Source organism: Mytilus californianus, unplaced genomic scaffold (assembly GCF_021869535.1).
Source record: "Mytilus californianus isolate M0D057914Y unplaced genomic scaffold, xbMytCali1.0.p SCAF_3, whole genome shotgun sequence".
Lineage (NCBI taxonomy): Eukaryota > Metazoa > Mollusca > Bivalvia > Mytilida > Mytilidae > Mytilus > Mytilus californianus.
Genome location: NW_026262679.1, coordinates 98,282,270 through 98,295,961, shown reverse-complemented (window position 1 = coordinate 98,295,961; position 13,692 = coordinate 98,282,270). Strand labels below are relative to the sequence as shown.

The following is a 13,692-nucleotide window of genomic DNA, read 5'->3' as shown; positions in this document are numbered from 1 at the left end:
CCAGCAGGGGGCTTCGTTTAGCATAGGACCCTATGGACAATACATACACATGTCTTCTTTAAGAGAACCATTGAATGGATTGAAACTAAACATGGCATGAATGTTCCTTATGTGGTGCTGACCAAGTGTTGTTACTTTGAAGCCGATCTATCATCCAAGATGGCCGCCAGAGAGGGACTTGATTTAACATAGGACCCTATGGGAAATGCATACAAATGTCTTCTTTTAGAGAACCACTGAATGGAATGAAATAATACATGGCATGAATGTTTCTTATGAGGTGTTGACCAAGTGTTGTAACTTTGTAGGCGATCCATCATCCAAGATGGCCGCCAGCGGGGGACTTCCTATAACATAGGACCCTATGGACAATACATACAAATGTCTTCTTTTAGAGAACCTTTGAATGGAATGAAACCAAACATTGCATGGATGTTCCTTATGAGGTGCTGACCAAGTGTTGTTACTTTGAAGCAGATCCATCATCCAAGATGGCTGCCAGAGAGGGACTTAGTTTAACATACTACCCTATGGGAAATACATACAAATGTCTTCTTTTAGAGAACCACTAAATGGAATGAAATAAAACATGGCATGAATGTTCCTTATGAGGTGCTGACCAAGTGTTGTAACTTTGTAGGCGATCAATCATCCAAGATGGCCGCCAGCAGGGAATTAGTTTAACATAGGACCCTAAGGGAAATACATACAAATGTTTTCTTTTAGAGAACCACTGAATGGAATGAAACCAAACATGCATGAATGTTCCTAATGAGGTGCTGGCCATGTGTTGTTACTTGATAGCCAATCAATCATCCAAGATGGCTGCCAGCGGGAAACTTAGTTTAACAAAGGATTCTATGTGAAATACATGCAAAAGTCTTCTTTTGAAGAACCACTGAATGGAATGAAACCAAACATGGCATGAATGTTCCTTTTGAGGTGCTGACCAAGTGTTATTACTTTATAGCAGATCCATCAACTAGATGGCTGCCAACGGGGAACTTAGTTTAACAAAGGACCCTATGGGAAATATATACAAATGTCTTCTTCTAGAAAACCGCTTGATGGATTGAAACCAAACATGGTATGAATGTTTCTTTTGAGGTGCTGACCAAGTGTTGTTACTTTGTAGCTGATTTGTCATTGTCCTCACAATGCCATTTTCTACAGTTTCAATGAATTTATTGGTTATGTAATTTCTGTAAACTTTACAAAAGTCTTCTGCTTTTGATTAAATTACGGGGCCAATATTAAACCAATTTTGGCCTCAATCATTATTAGGGTATCTGTTATGATTTTAATCTATTTTTACATGATTTCCAAAACCAAAATAGAATCAGGTGAGCGACACAGGCTCATGGGAGCCTCTAGTTTATACGACCTCAAAAAAATTTTTGCGGTCGTATATTGGTATCATGTTGTCGTTGTCGTCAGCGTTGTCTGAAGACAATTGGTTTCGGTTTCCGGTCAATAACTTTAATTTAAGGGAATGGATCTCTATGAAATTTTACCAAAAGGTTCAATACCACAAAAGGAAGGTTGGGATTGTTTTTGGGGGTGATGGTCCCAACCGTTAAGGAATAAGGGGCCAAAAAGGGTCTAAAACAAGCATTTTTCTAGTTTCAGGACAATAACTTGTGTATAAGTATTTTGATTGCTCTGAAATTGTACCATAAGGTTCAATATCACAAGAAGAAGGATGAGATTCATTCTGGGGGTAATTGCCCAAACTGTTCAGGAATTAGTGGCCAAAAAGGGTCTAAAACAAGCATTTTTCTAGTTTTCAGACAATATCTTGTGTTTAATTAGTGTATGGGTGTCTCTAAATTTTTACCACATTTTACAAAAAGAAAATTTCTTCAAAATTAATTATTTTGGAAGGGGGAGGGGGGGGGGGGGGGGATTTATTTTGCTAATTCTTTGCATATAGTCTGAAAACAGATTTACTAAGTATTGTGCAACAGCACAGTGTATTGCACAACAGCAAGAAATCTTCAATTGAATATAAATTCAAATCATACAACCAATATCAAGTTCTTTGACTACATTTATTCTGTGTCAGAAACCTATAATGTGTCAAATATTTAATTACAATCCAAATTCAGACCTCTGTATCAAGCTTGAATATTGTGTACATTATAATAGATAAATAGACACTTTTAATCACAAAAATGATCAGCAAGGCAAGATCTACTAACAAGTCAAAAATATACTTAGTAGACTGTCACTCTTTATAGGAGTGATTGCCCTTAAATGAGGATTTTTTTTTACCTCTTTTGTCTTTTGAGCAAAACCTAAATAAGATAGAGAGTTTTTAACAGACTAAATGATCATCTATACAAGATCAACATAACAGAGATTTTTGTCATGAATTCTATTCTCGTCTACAATGTTGGAGAGTGTCCTTTGTTGAATATGCACATAGAACAAGGTGAGGGACACAGGCTCTTTAGAGCTCTAGTTTTAAATATCATTTGTTGAATCATAATCACTTAGTAGTTATATTGAAAACCTCTCCTGCTTGAAAGTTGATGAAGTCATCCTTATTAATCAAACTATATATTGGGAATGCAGACAAGTTTTCCCTGTGCATGCATTTTTTGTTCAAGTTTTTATTAAAAAGCATAATTATAGATAAGCAGTGAAATTGGTGTTTTTAAAGGAGTTCATTCTTACCACAAATATTCCTTTAGTAAAAGGATTTAATTACCACAATACAATTAAAACAATTTGACAGAAGTAAAATAAAAAATATAGCAACATAAAAGAAAGCTTAACAAACTGTTTATTTAAAATTAGAACTTAAAAATTTGCTGTGATCATGCACACTTAACTTACTGTTAGAATTTGATTTAAAACATTTGCTAAATCATCAATAATTAAAAATGCAAGGTTAAAGAACTATAATAGGGTATTGATGCACACTACTACTAATAAAACTGTGCTACTAAGTTCAACATTCCAAGCCCCTCCCTTTTCAACATTTATGCCTCACATATAGTATCAACTAGTTGAATTGGTAATTTTTTTTTTAATCCTGTAAGTCTGTCTTACACTAACCTAATTTAGTATTAGGTTAGTGTATTAATTCTTCCATGACCCTTTTTTCCCAGCTTTAGGTTGGCCCTTTGTCTATTCAAGGCAGGTGAAGGATTAGTCAACTTTGGAGTGCTGTGATTGGATGTATTAAAGGGTATACTATATTTTTTATTTTTTTTATGAATAACTGCAGTGTGCATATTTACATATATAAATTTTGAAACACATTGAAATTTTTTCCTCAGAATTCCAAATTGTCATAAATTTGATGTAAAATGGCCATGGATACTATAAAAAAAACTCCGTTCGAAGATGGTCATGCACCAATTGCCTTCACTTTCTAAAACAGAATAATAAAGTATGCTATAGTATCACACATATCTGTTTTGTCCAAGTTTTTGAGTGATTAATTTAGAAAATGTTAGTACTGTTGCCTAAGGAGGAAAAAATCAGGTTGATTACGTATGGGATAATTCCATATTTGTATTAATTCTTTGGCATGTGGAGAACTAGTGGACTATGCTTTCCATTTTGAGCCTCTTTCTGTAGACAGAGCTACATTTTGTAATTGGAATATATTGAAGGATATTGGAGAAATTATACCAAGAATGTTGTTTACATTCTGACAGTTCTATCATGGAATCTCAATGATAATAACTTTTACAATAGGTCACCAGGAGCTCAATAAAAACTCATTCACATTTGTGATTTATCATCCAGGTCAAGGATTAGAAGTGCAGAGAGTATATGCTCTAGTTTTTCAGTTCAGTTATTTAAAAGCCATCTGTCATACAGAGTTTAAGCTAGCTAGTATTACCATGTGATTAAATGAGCTTTTTGAGGTTGCTTTCAGTAATTGGTAGCTATCTTTGATATGGTATTAATAAGTACTTTTACCTGTGGTTTTGCCATCTATAATACTCATATTATAGAGTTAAGTGATTTTTTTTAATTGATATTTTTTCTGTTCATTCTTCTATGTTCCTTTTGTTATTCTGCTGATTGTGATAAAAAGAGTAATAAGCAGGTGGTGTTTTGTATACTGTATATATATGTTTTAAGGTTCCATGATTGATACAAATACTTATTAATACATATGTACTTTTTCTATAATGTACAAGCTCATTCCATTTAATTATTCAAATAGGGTTTTTACTTGAATAATTGAAAATAAAAGTTTATTACAACATACTAGTAAACATATGTAAATTAAATGCTATACCAAGAAACAGGTACATTTCCAACTTATTTTATTTTGTCAGAGGGGTCTTTTTTTAGAAATTGTTCAAGAATATAGTTATAATTAATATTTTGACTAAGATGAGTATGAACATAATTATGTTACATATCTTCATATTTAATCAGAACTAATATAGTAATTTTAGCCTGAATACAAAATAAATGTTTGACTTTTAACCCAATATAAGTATATTTTTCAAATAAATTTCTCTTTTGAAAATATCAAAATTTTACAACAATGAAAGTTAAAAACAAAAATAAAGGAAATGACACTAGTAAGTTTGTATTGTTTGTGTTAAAAGTTTTTTCGTGGAAAGAGTTATATGAATCATCAAGAACAACTGTATAAAGTACATCAGCTGTTGTTGTTCATTAATCAGTCATATGGATACAGGCTATGTATAAAGATTGGGTGGGTTTACCTTTTATAATTAATATTTGTCATATCATAATTATAAGTGAATGTAGGTTGTATAAATGTTTATCAAAAGATTTGTTGGTAATTGATATATTTATATAAATGGTATTTTTACTTGTCATCACCAAAAGGACAAATATTTATTTGCCAATGGATATTTTTTTTCAAATATGTGTACAAATTCCTAAAAAAGTACATGGCCATTTTAGACTAAAAGTAGTTCAGGTTAAGACATAATATAGATATTTTTGATCATGAGTTCTCCATCTTCGTTAACCTCAACATTGTCCATCTGCCACGACTTTTTATTTCACATTTTTTCAATTTAAAAAAAAGGGGGGGGGGGTGTTTTTCTTATTTGCTAATAGATCAAATCTATACCACAAAAGGTTAAAATTGAAATGAAAACAAAATTGCACACCTAATTCAAATTGAAAAAAATGATCAGAATAAGAATATAGGATTCCTGTGATAACTATAGCAACCATAAGTAAAATAAATGATATCATAGGATATTTAAGTTTGGTCATATTTCTAAACAGTGATACAGTAATTTATGGAAGACTGACAGCGTGCATTGTAAAAACTTTTTGAAGTCAAATGAAATATTGAGGGTTTTTTTTCATAATACCTCAAAACTCAAGTAAATGATATGTAGGCTGTGAAAAAATTTTCAGTGTAAAAGTACATATAAAAAGAAAGAGTTGTGTCTAGATCGGCAGGCAATAAATAGATTATGGAAAATTGTATATAACAAATTGGTTTGTAATTTATATTTCAGAAGCAGACTGGGATCAAAATCAAGCCATTAGATTGTTTGATGAACTTGTCCGAGTTGGTAGAATCCGACCATACTATCCACCTACTCCTTCTAACAGCCAGCTTAGGCCAACACTTCGACCCATTCCTGTAGAACATGTCAGGACGGGAATAGGTCATGCAACAGCTAAATCTGGCCACATACAAGCACCAGCAACTGTAAGACCAAGTAATATGGAAAAACCAGCAGTAGGAGCCTGGTCTAGTCAAGGTCCAGCAGGTAGACCACTGAGTCAACCAATAAAAGTTAATTCAGGTATACTTGTAGTTGGATTTTCTGGTATGCTTTTTATGCCCTGACTATGGTGTTAGGCATTATGTCTGTGTGTTCATCTGTCAGATGTATCAGGTTTTTGTATAAGGAAGTTTACCATGAAGTTTAACTCACAACAACTTGAAATGTTTTACACATATTAGTTATGATGTGATCTGTTTGAATTGTATGCATGCATGCCTAATAATGGGTTTGCCCCCTTTTTTTATTGTTCACTAATCATAGAAATGTGATAGTTTGCAATCAGTAAATTCTCTGGTTAAAGTTTTGGGTAAGGTAGTTTACCATGAAGTTGTGGTTACATCAACTTGAAACTTAAAACATGTTCATTATATTAAGTGAATTTTTAAAATTATATGCCATTAGGCATTACCAGTGTCTGAGCAGAAGCTTGATGATCCAGGGTTATGTCAAAGAACGTCTCATCCTTTTTCTAAAAAAGTTCATCAGAAGATACCAAAGACCTTGTTGATAAATATTCTGTATCAACTTCAAAAATAATACATGATGGTCTTAAAGTATAGATTCTAGGTACTGATGTTGTTTGAGTTTATCATCTTGATTACGTGTTATAGTGTTCTTTTATTGTCTTTGAAAATTATTTACCTTTACTGTTTAGTCCATTTTTGGTAATATTCTTTTGGCGTGGCTCGGTACACATCCCGCCATTGTGTTGTTGTGCTGTGGTCATTTTTTGTATTCTTGTCTTTCATTTTTACTTATGTTCTTTGTCTATATGCCATTTTGTTTTTCTTTGTTGACATATTTGTTTGTTTTTATAGTGATTAAGATTATAACACAATGTTGACTGCTGTACCCCTATTTTTGTCATTTTTACCTTTTATATCTGTTTGTTTTGTTCACACATTATTGTCAATATAATGGAATTTTATGCGACTGTCACACAAGTGAGAGGTTTAACTAGCTATAAAACCAGGTTTAATCCACCATTTTCTACATTAGGAAATGCCTGTACCAAGTCAGGAATATAACAGTTGTTTTCCATTTGTTTGATGTGTTTGAGCTTTTGATTTTGCCATTTGATAAGGGACTTTCCGATTTGAATTTTCCTTGGAGTTCGGTATTTTTGTTATTTTACTTTTTACAGATTTGACCCCCATTTCAAAGTTCACTGAGCATGAAAATGTAATAATATGAGGGATACATGCTGACCTAGGGACACAATGACTTGTTATAGATGTCTTCAATGGCAGTTTCCGGGGGTGTTCCGTGGGTTTAAACACCCTCTTTTTCCATTTTTTTTTTTAATTATGTGAACTTTTCATGGTGTTCTGGGAGTTGGAACCCCACCCCCTTTTCAAAATGGCTGGAGCTGCGTCTGGTCTTTGCACTGCAGAAGCACAAGTCTTTTTTACTCAAATAGCAGACAAAATTGTATTTGAAACAGATCTGAAATTTTTTTCTGATTACCAGAACTCTGAACAGTTTTAATCCTTTAACAGTTTCCAGAAAATTAGGCATTTGTTCTTAGCATATAGAGTAGCTATTTAAACTGGATGAATTTAGCTTTGGTGCTCTTAAATAGTAGAAGATGTCAGGTTTACATCAATGTCAGGTTATGGTTTACTTTTACAAATTGTGACTTGGATGGAGAGTTGTCTCATTGGCACTCATACCACATCTTCTTATATCTATTTACATCAATTTAACAACTCAACTACCATACACAAAAAGTCTAAAGACATCTAGATGTCAACATACTGTCTCCAACAGCAGTTAAATGTATAGGATACAACATGTCTAAATGGTTATTTTACACAATTTGACAGTTTAAGTCATTCATTGGGTGCTTATTCATGTTTTAATGCTTGCTTAAGAATTATCTAAAGTGCTTGTCTTAGTAGGATTTCGATATTTATATCCAGGTTATATAAATGCTTTGGAAAAACTGTACTTTTTCAAGTTTAAATTGGATACTGATTTAGAATGTATAAAAATTATCAAAGCAACATTTTTGTATTTTTCTCAAGTTGTTGAATAGAAACGATTGCTTAATCATAAATGCATTGTGGAACAAGTGTTTAGGGGCAACAGCCCATGAAAATGAAGCCTAATGTATCAGCATCCTTTGAATAAACAGGCCTATATGAATATAATGCCTATTATTTGCAACTCAGATCAATTGAAACATTAAATGCACACAATAAGCTGTAGAATTCTAGATCTGAAGTAAATGTTCAAGAACCATATGGCAAATGGGGGAATTAGGAAAGACATATAAACTTTAATATTCCTCAGTCTATAGGAACACTTATTCAACAGTGTAATTGTAAAACATGTGTCAGTAATTGAAAAATAATATATTTGATAGAAATCATATTTGGCATTAGAAAACAATGAATTGTTTATAATTTGAGCATCAATTGATCTGTAATTCATCTTTGTATAATTGATTTGATATTAAAAAATACTTTCGATGGAATGTAAACAAGATAATAGAAAAAAGATCTATTCATCATTGCTATGTCAAATGATCTATTAATTATTTTAAAAGATACTTTACAATTAATGGAATGATTTAACAAATAAAGATTGTAGGTGGTAGTCAAAGTTCTTTTTCTAATTCAGGGTTGTTTTTCAGTTCTGATGGCAAAAATTTTCATGATTTTAGAAAGTTGATCAGAAAATCAATTTCGAGTAGTTAATTATTTATTTAGGTAAACTGAGTAATTAATTGATGTAGCAATTCATGAATTGATAAAACTTTGGTAGATAGAGTTATCAAGGAAAATGGAAGAAATGTGATAAATTCTGATCAGTACAAAAAATAGGAAAGATAACTTCAGTTTCATAAAACCATACATGTATCCTGTTCTTTTCAAGCATTTGTTTTGGCAAAATGATTTAAACACTTTTTACAATAGATAAAATATGTTATCCATAAAGTGATAAAAACAGATAAAATATATTTGCTTATTGCATCTCGGGTAAACTATGGCGTTATGATTGGTTTAACGCTGTCACATGGTGACCCCTGGTGGATACGTAGGGGGTCAGTAGATTTCATGTGGGGTTGATGACGTCATGCTTACTATTAATGGTGACGTCATCGATTAATGTTTTTGTATTTCATTGCTTATTTTTATACATAACTTAGCAGGAACAGTCCTGTGTGCGATAAATTCGTTATACGGTTCACTACTGACCCCCTACGGTTCCATAGAGGGTTAGTTAAATCTATAGGAGATTCGGACTTCGGCCTCACCCCCTATGGATTTTACTAACCCTCTATGGATCCGTATGGGTTCAGTAGAAAACCATATAACTTATAATCTGTAATTTGTTATGCTTGTGCCACAAAATGTCCTTGAGCATATATCTATACATAGTGCATGGAATGATTGTACATGTAAGCTGTACAAGTCTGTCTGGCAGGTATCTTATGACCCTGACCTTGTTTTCATGGTAAATTAGTCAATGTTAATTTCAGTATTTTGGTCCTTTTGATGGATACCATAAAAAAGGTCAAATATAGTTTAGGAATGATTGTAAGTGTACATATCTGTTTGACAGGTATCATCTGACATTGACCTCATTTTCATGGTTTATTGGTCAATATTAAGGTTTTGTGGTAAGGTCTGATTCTATTAGCAATAGGTTAACTATTTTTTGGTTTATGGAAGGATTGAAAGTTGTACATGTCCATCTGGCAGGGTTAATCTGACCTTGACCGAATTTACATAATAAAAATGATAATGTTAAGTTTAGGTGATAGTTCTAGTAAAACCTTTATTTTATAGACTTTTAGCAAAAAATCAATATCGAACAGTAAAGAAGGCGAGTCATTTCAGTGTGTGCACCTATTTTATAGTTTTGCAGGATATTTTAAGATTTGGAAATAGAGCTATGAAGGAAGCTATCATTTGATTTTTAGGGGTTTCAGATATGTTGATCCACAGTTATTGGATTTTGATTGTCAAAAATTTATCATTGATTTGTTTTATTTACATTGCCTTTTTATGCCCCTGCGACAAAATGACGAGGGGCATATTAATTTACCCCTGTTGTCCGTCCGGATTAGGATACATTTTTGCCCAGCTATCTCCTCCTACAGTTTTGGAGGTACAACTTTAATATTTTGTAGAATGTTCATACACATAATGCATGGCCACAGGATTTTGATTTTTTTCAAATATTCTGAAAATGACAGGTAGTTGGACTTAGTCATTTTTTTGGTACAAGCTGCATAAAGAGATCATGGTTTGTCCGGCTATCTCCTCTTACAGTTTTGGAGATACAGCTTTAATATTTTTTAGGATGTTCAAACACATAATGGAGTTGTGCATGGCCACAGGATTTTGATTTTTTTTTTTAAATATTCCGAAAATGACAGGTAGTTGGACTTTCTTATTATTTTAGTACAAGCTGCATAAAGAGATCATAGTTTGTCCGGCTATCTCCTCCTACAGTTACATTATCATACATAGTGTTAAATTTATAATTTCCTATGGTCAGGCGGGGGCATCATTTGTGTCTTACAGACAGCGTAACAATTTCAAGTTGTATGCCAACATCACTGTTTTGTCAAATCTAAAATATGTGGAACTATACTCATGCATATGGCAGAGCAGAAAAGGGAGGGGGGTATTGTCCATATCTAGTTTGAATATAAATCACATCATACACTAAAGCATTAGTGCTCTCTAGCTGATTTTTTTCATCTTGACAATAGATTTAAGCAGCATTATAAATTCAGATGCGTCAGTCATTCTTTAAGATTGTGAAATTTATAACTATGCCAGTCTTTACATTTAACTGGATAAGACATTGTGTTTTCAAATGAAAAGTATTACTGTGGCTCTTTTCACAAAAAAATATTATGAGAAAAAAAAAAATTTTAAGACAAGAACATTTCAGTACAACTTAGATTTTTTGTGAACAATGCCACTGGTCTTTGCTTTTATTCTTAGATATATTAATCTCTAAATTTTTAATATAATTGTAATGTTTTAGGTAATGATAACAAAACAGTAGCTCCACGTCCTGCAAGTGAAATTTTGTCTAAACCAGCTCCTTCTAAGCCTGAACATAATGCCATCGGACAGAATGTTTCACTAATTAATATCAGTGCCAACAGAATTAGTACTGGTAGTACAGATTCCGTCTTTTTACCAGCAACTCCTGCCAAGGGAAATAACTCTAGTCTGCAAGTACAGAAAAACAGTATGCCAATGAAATCACCTCCAGCTTGTAAGTTACATGTTAAAAAGATTTTTTTTTAATACAAACTTTTTTTTATCACAAATGGCTTATTTAAGATGTACTTATCAAATCAAAGTTTTTAACTGAAATTGCTGAAGACTCAAATTGCCACTAACCATTTTTACAACAAGGGTTATTATTATACAATGAGTATACTAAATCATGTAAATGTAGACTGTCAACATAATATGATAGATTCTTTTTGTATTATAAATGTTGACATGATGTTTCAATCAAATTAATAAAAAAAAATTCTAAGGTTGACAAATAGAGCCAAAGTTTTCTGATGCATCTATTTTACTCTTCCTCCTCTTCCTTATTTCATTGCCTGATATGGTATGAATTCCTTAGATATAAAAAAGTTTTATTTATTTGTTTTTGTTGACTATTCTGTTTAAGTTATAATACCAATGAACAGGATTTTAGATGATAGGAAATAACAAAAATACTTAACTCTGAGGTAATAATGAAAATCTGTATATTCATATATACACTGACAAGTTTTGGCTTAACGGTCATCAGATAGACAAATGATGATAGTTCTTTCTTGGCACAGTCACATTTTACCTTGAACAAGACCTTTATTTGGATACAATGAGTTTCTTGATTTTAATAAATTATGCACTGGAATTATTCCTACTTCTAAAATGTCATCTTTTGAACTTATAAGAAATGTATAGAATAATCTCGTTTGAAATAGAATTCTATGATATTTTTGTAGCACCCAAAATTTTGAAGAGAGGTATATCAAAGATTATGGAAAATGAGACACTTGTTAAGCAGACACAAACCAAGCTTCTCCATGACATTGAAGAAGATAGTAAGGATCACTTGTACACACAAACGTTTATGTTACCAGATCTAACAGTGTACACTGCTGACTTCAGGGCATTCCTTGAGAAAGAGTTGATAGAGACTTCCACCCTGGTGTCTTTAGAACAAGCAGGTATATAGTAATAACAAGAGAGTTAAGGCGATATGTATATCGGTGAAACCACTGACCATAATATAGAATGTTTTTTTCAAAATAGAACTGAATCTTATATTAATTGACTATACAGGTAAAAGAGAATAAAAAGTGAATAATTTCAGATGCAAATCTACTAGTGCCTACATTTAGATCAAATGTATATACAGGCAAACCCTCATTGTTTTGAAAACTCTGATTTGTCAATGTATTTTGTCAGTCCTGGTAAAATTCTTGTTGGTTCAATGTATTTTTAAATCTTAGGGGTAAATGAAAATAACACTTAATAATAGTTGTGCTTCCAAAGCACTTTTCTTGATTTATCTTCAACAGGAACTCTCAAACTCAGGTGTTTCACAATTTGTTTACTTCCATTATTTATATTGACTTTTCTTTGTAAAAATAAGATGAGTTCTATTTTCTCTGTCGCTTTTTTTATACGCCCGTTTACCGTTTTCGAGTTATGGGGTTTTATTCATTAAAAAAGGGGGATTTTCCATTTTTCGGACAATAACTCAAAAAAAAATTTCACCAATTTGCAAGAAACTTTTGTGAATTGTTCATATCTATTGACATGAGCTCCCTTTCGTTTTTAATAAATTTTGGATTTACCGTTTCAGAGTTTTGGGGTTTTATTCATTAAAAAAGGGGGGATTTTTAAGTTTTCAGACAATAACTCAAAAAAAATTTCACCAATTTGCAAGAAACTTAAGTGAATTGTTTATTTTTATCGACATGAGCTCCCTTTGGATTTTTTTAAATTTCAGACTATATGTTTCCAATTTATGGGGTTTTATTCATTACAAAAAGGAGGATTTTCCAGTTTTCGGACAATAACTCAAAAATGCTTTCAGCATTTTTTATGAAACTTTGGTAAATTGTTTATATCTATTTTTGTAAGCTCACTTTAGATTTTTATAAATTTTCAATTTTATGTTTCCGAGTTATAAGATTTTATTTGTTTATAGTCTGACAACAGATTTACTAAGTATTACGCTACAGCACAGTGTATTGCACAACAGCAAGAAATCTTTCATATAACCAATTTCAAGTTCTTTGACTACATTTATTCAGAAACCTATAATATATCAAATATTTAATTGCAATCCAAATTCAGACCTGTATCAAGCTTGAATATTGTGTCCATTTTTGCCCCAACTGTTCAGGGTTGGACCTCTGCGGGCGTATCCAGCTGCGCTCAGCGAAGCAGTTTATTATTAAATAAATTTCATTTTTAAAGTATTGTTGCATATAGATTTGAATATATGAAAGATGTTTGGAATATAAAAAACACCAGGTTGAAAACACAAGTTACAATATTAGGAAATTATAATGTAACTAACGTCCTGTGGTTGACTAGAATTTCAGATAAGTCAAATAGTTATGTCATGTTTCCTTAACTTCGACATAACAAGGTTTGACTGAATAATGTACATTTAAAAACTTTCAAGAAAAAAGAACTATACAAAAGCATGCAAACTAAGGCTATACTAAATGTTCGCTATTCTTATGTATAATGGTAAATTGATCTAAATATTAAGTTTTTATGTATTTTATTTGTTTTCAGAACAAACCATTATGGTATATAAATCTTGTACTCTGACAATAATATTCAGACCAACAATAACTCAAATTATGTGCAAACGGTCAAAGATTTAAAATATGTTCGGTCAACCATAGACAAGATAATTTAGATATATAATAACTATA

General features: G+C 31.9%; 1 protein-coding gene and 2 long non-coding RNA genes across 4 annotated transcripts in view; 2 read left to right on the top strand and 1 right to left on the bottom strand.

Moving 5' to 3' along the window:
• LOC127733329 (uncharacterized) overlaps positions 1-13,692 on the top strand; it is a 166,241-nt gene that overhangs the window by 7,845 nt on the left and 144,704 nt on the right. The window lies entirely within an intron of this gene.
• LOC127733290 (OTU domain-containing protein 7B-like) overlaps positions 1-13,692 on the top strand; it is a 54,804-nt gene that overhangs the window by 19,483 nt on the left and 21,629 nt on the right. For both annotated transcript variants that reach the window (XM_052242646.1, XM_052242647.1), the window contains 3 exons: positions 5,481-5,774; positions 10,767-11,003; positions 11,737-11,961. In XM_052242646.1, the coding sequence (XP_052098606.1) occupies positions 5,481-5,774; positions 10,767-11,003; positions 11,737-11,961 (756 nt within the window). The remainder of the gene's footprint in view (positions 1-5,480; positions 5,775-10,766; positions 11,004-11,736; positions 11,962-13,692) is intronic.
• Positions 1,945-13,195, bottom strand: LOC127733336 (uncharacterized). The gene is made up of 2 exons (XR_007997086.1): positions 13,102-13,195; positions 1,945-2,110 (listed from the first exon to the last, which is right to left on the bottom strand). It is a non-coding gene; the product is annotated as an uncharacterized LOC127733336 (long non-coding RNA).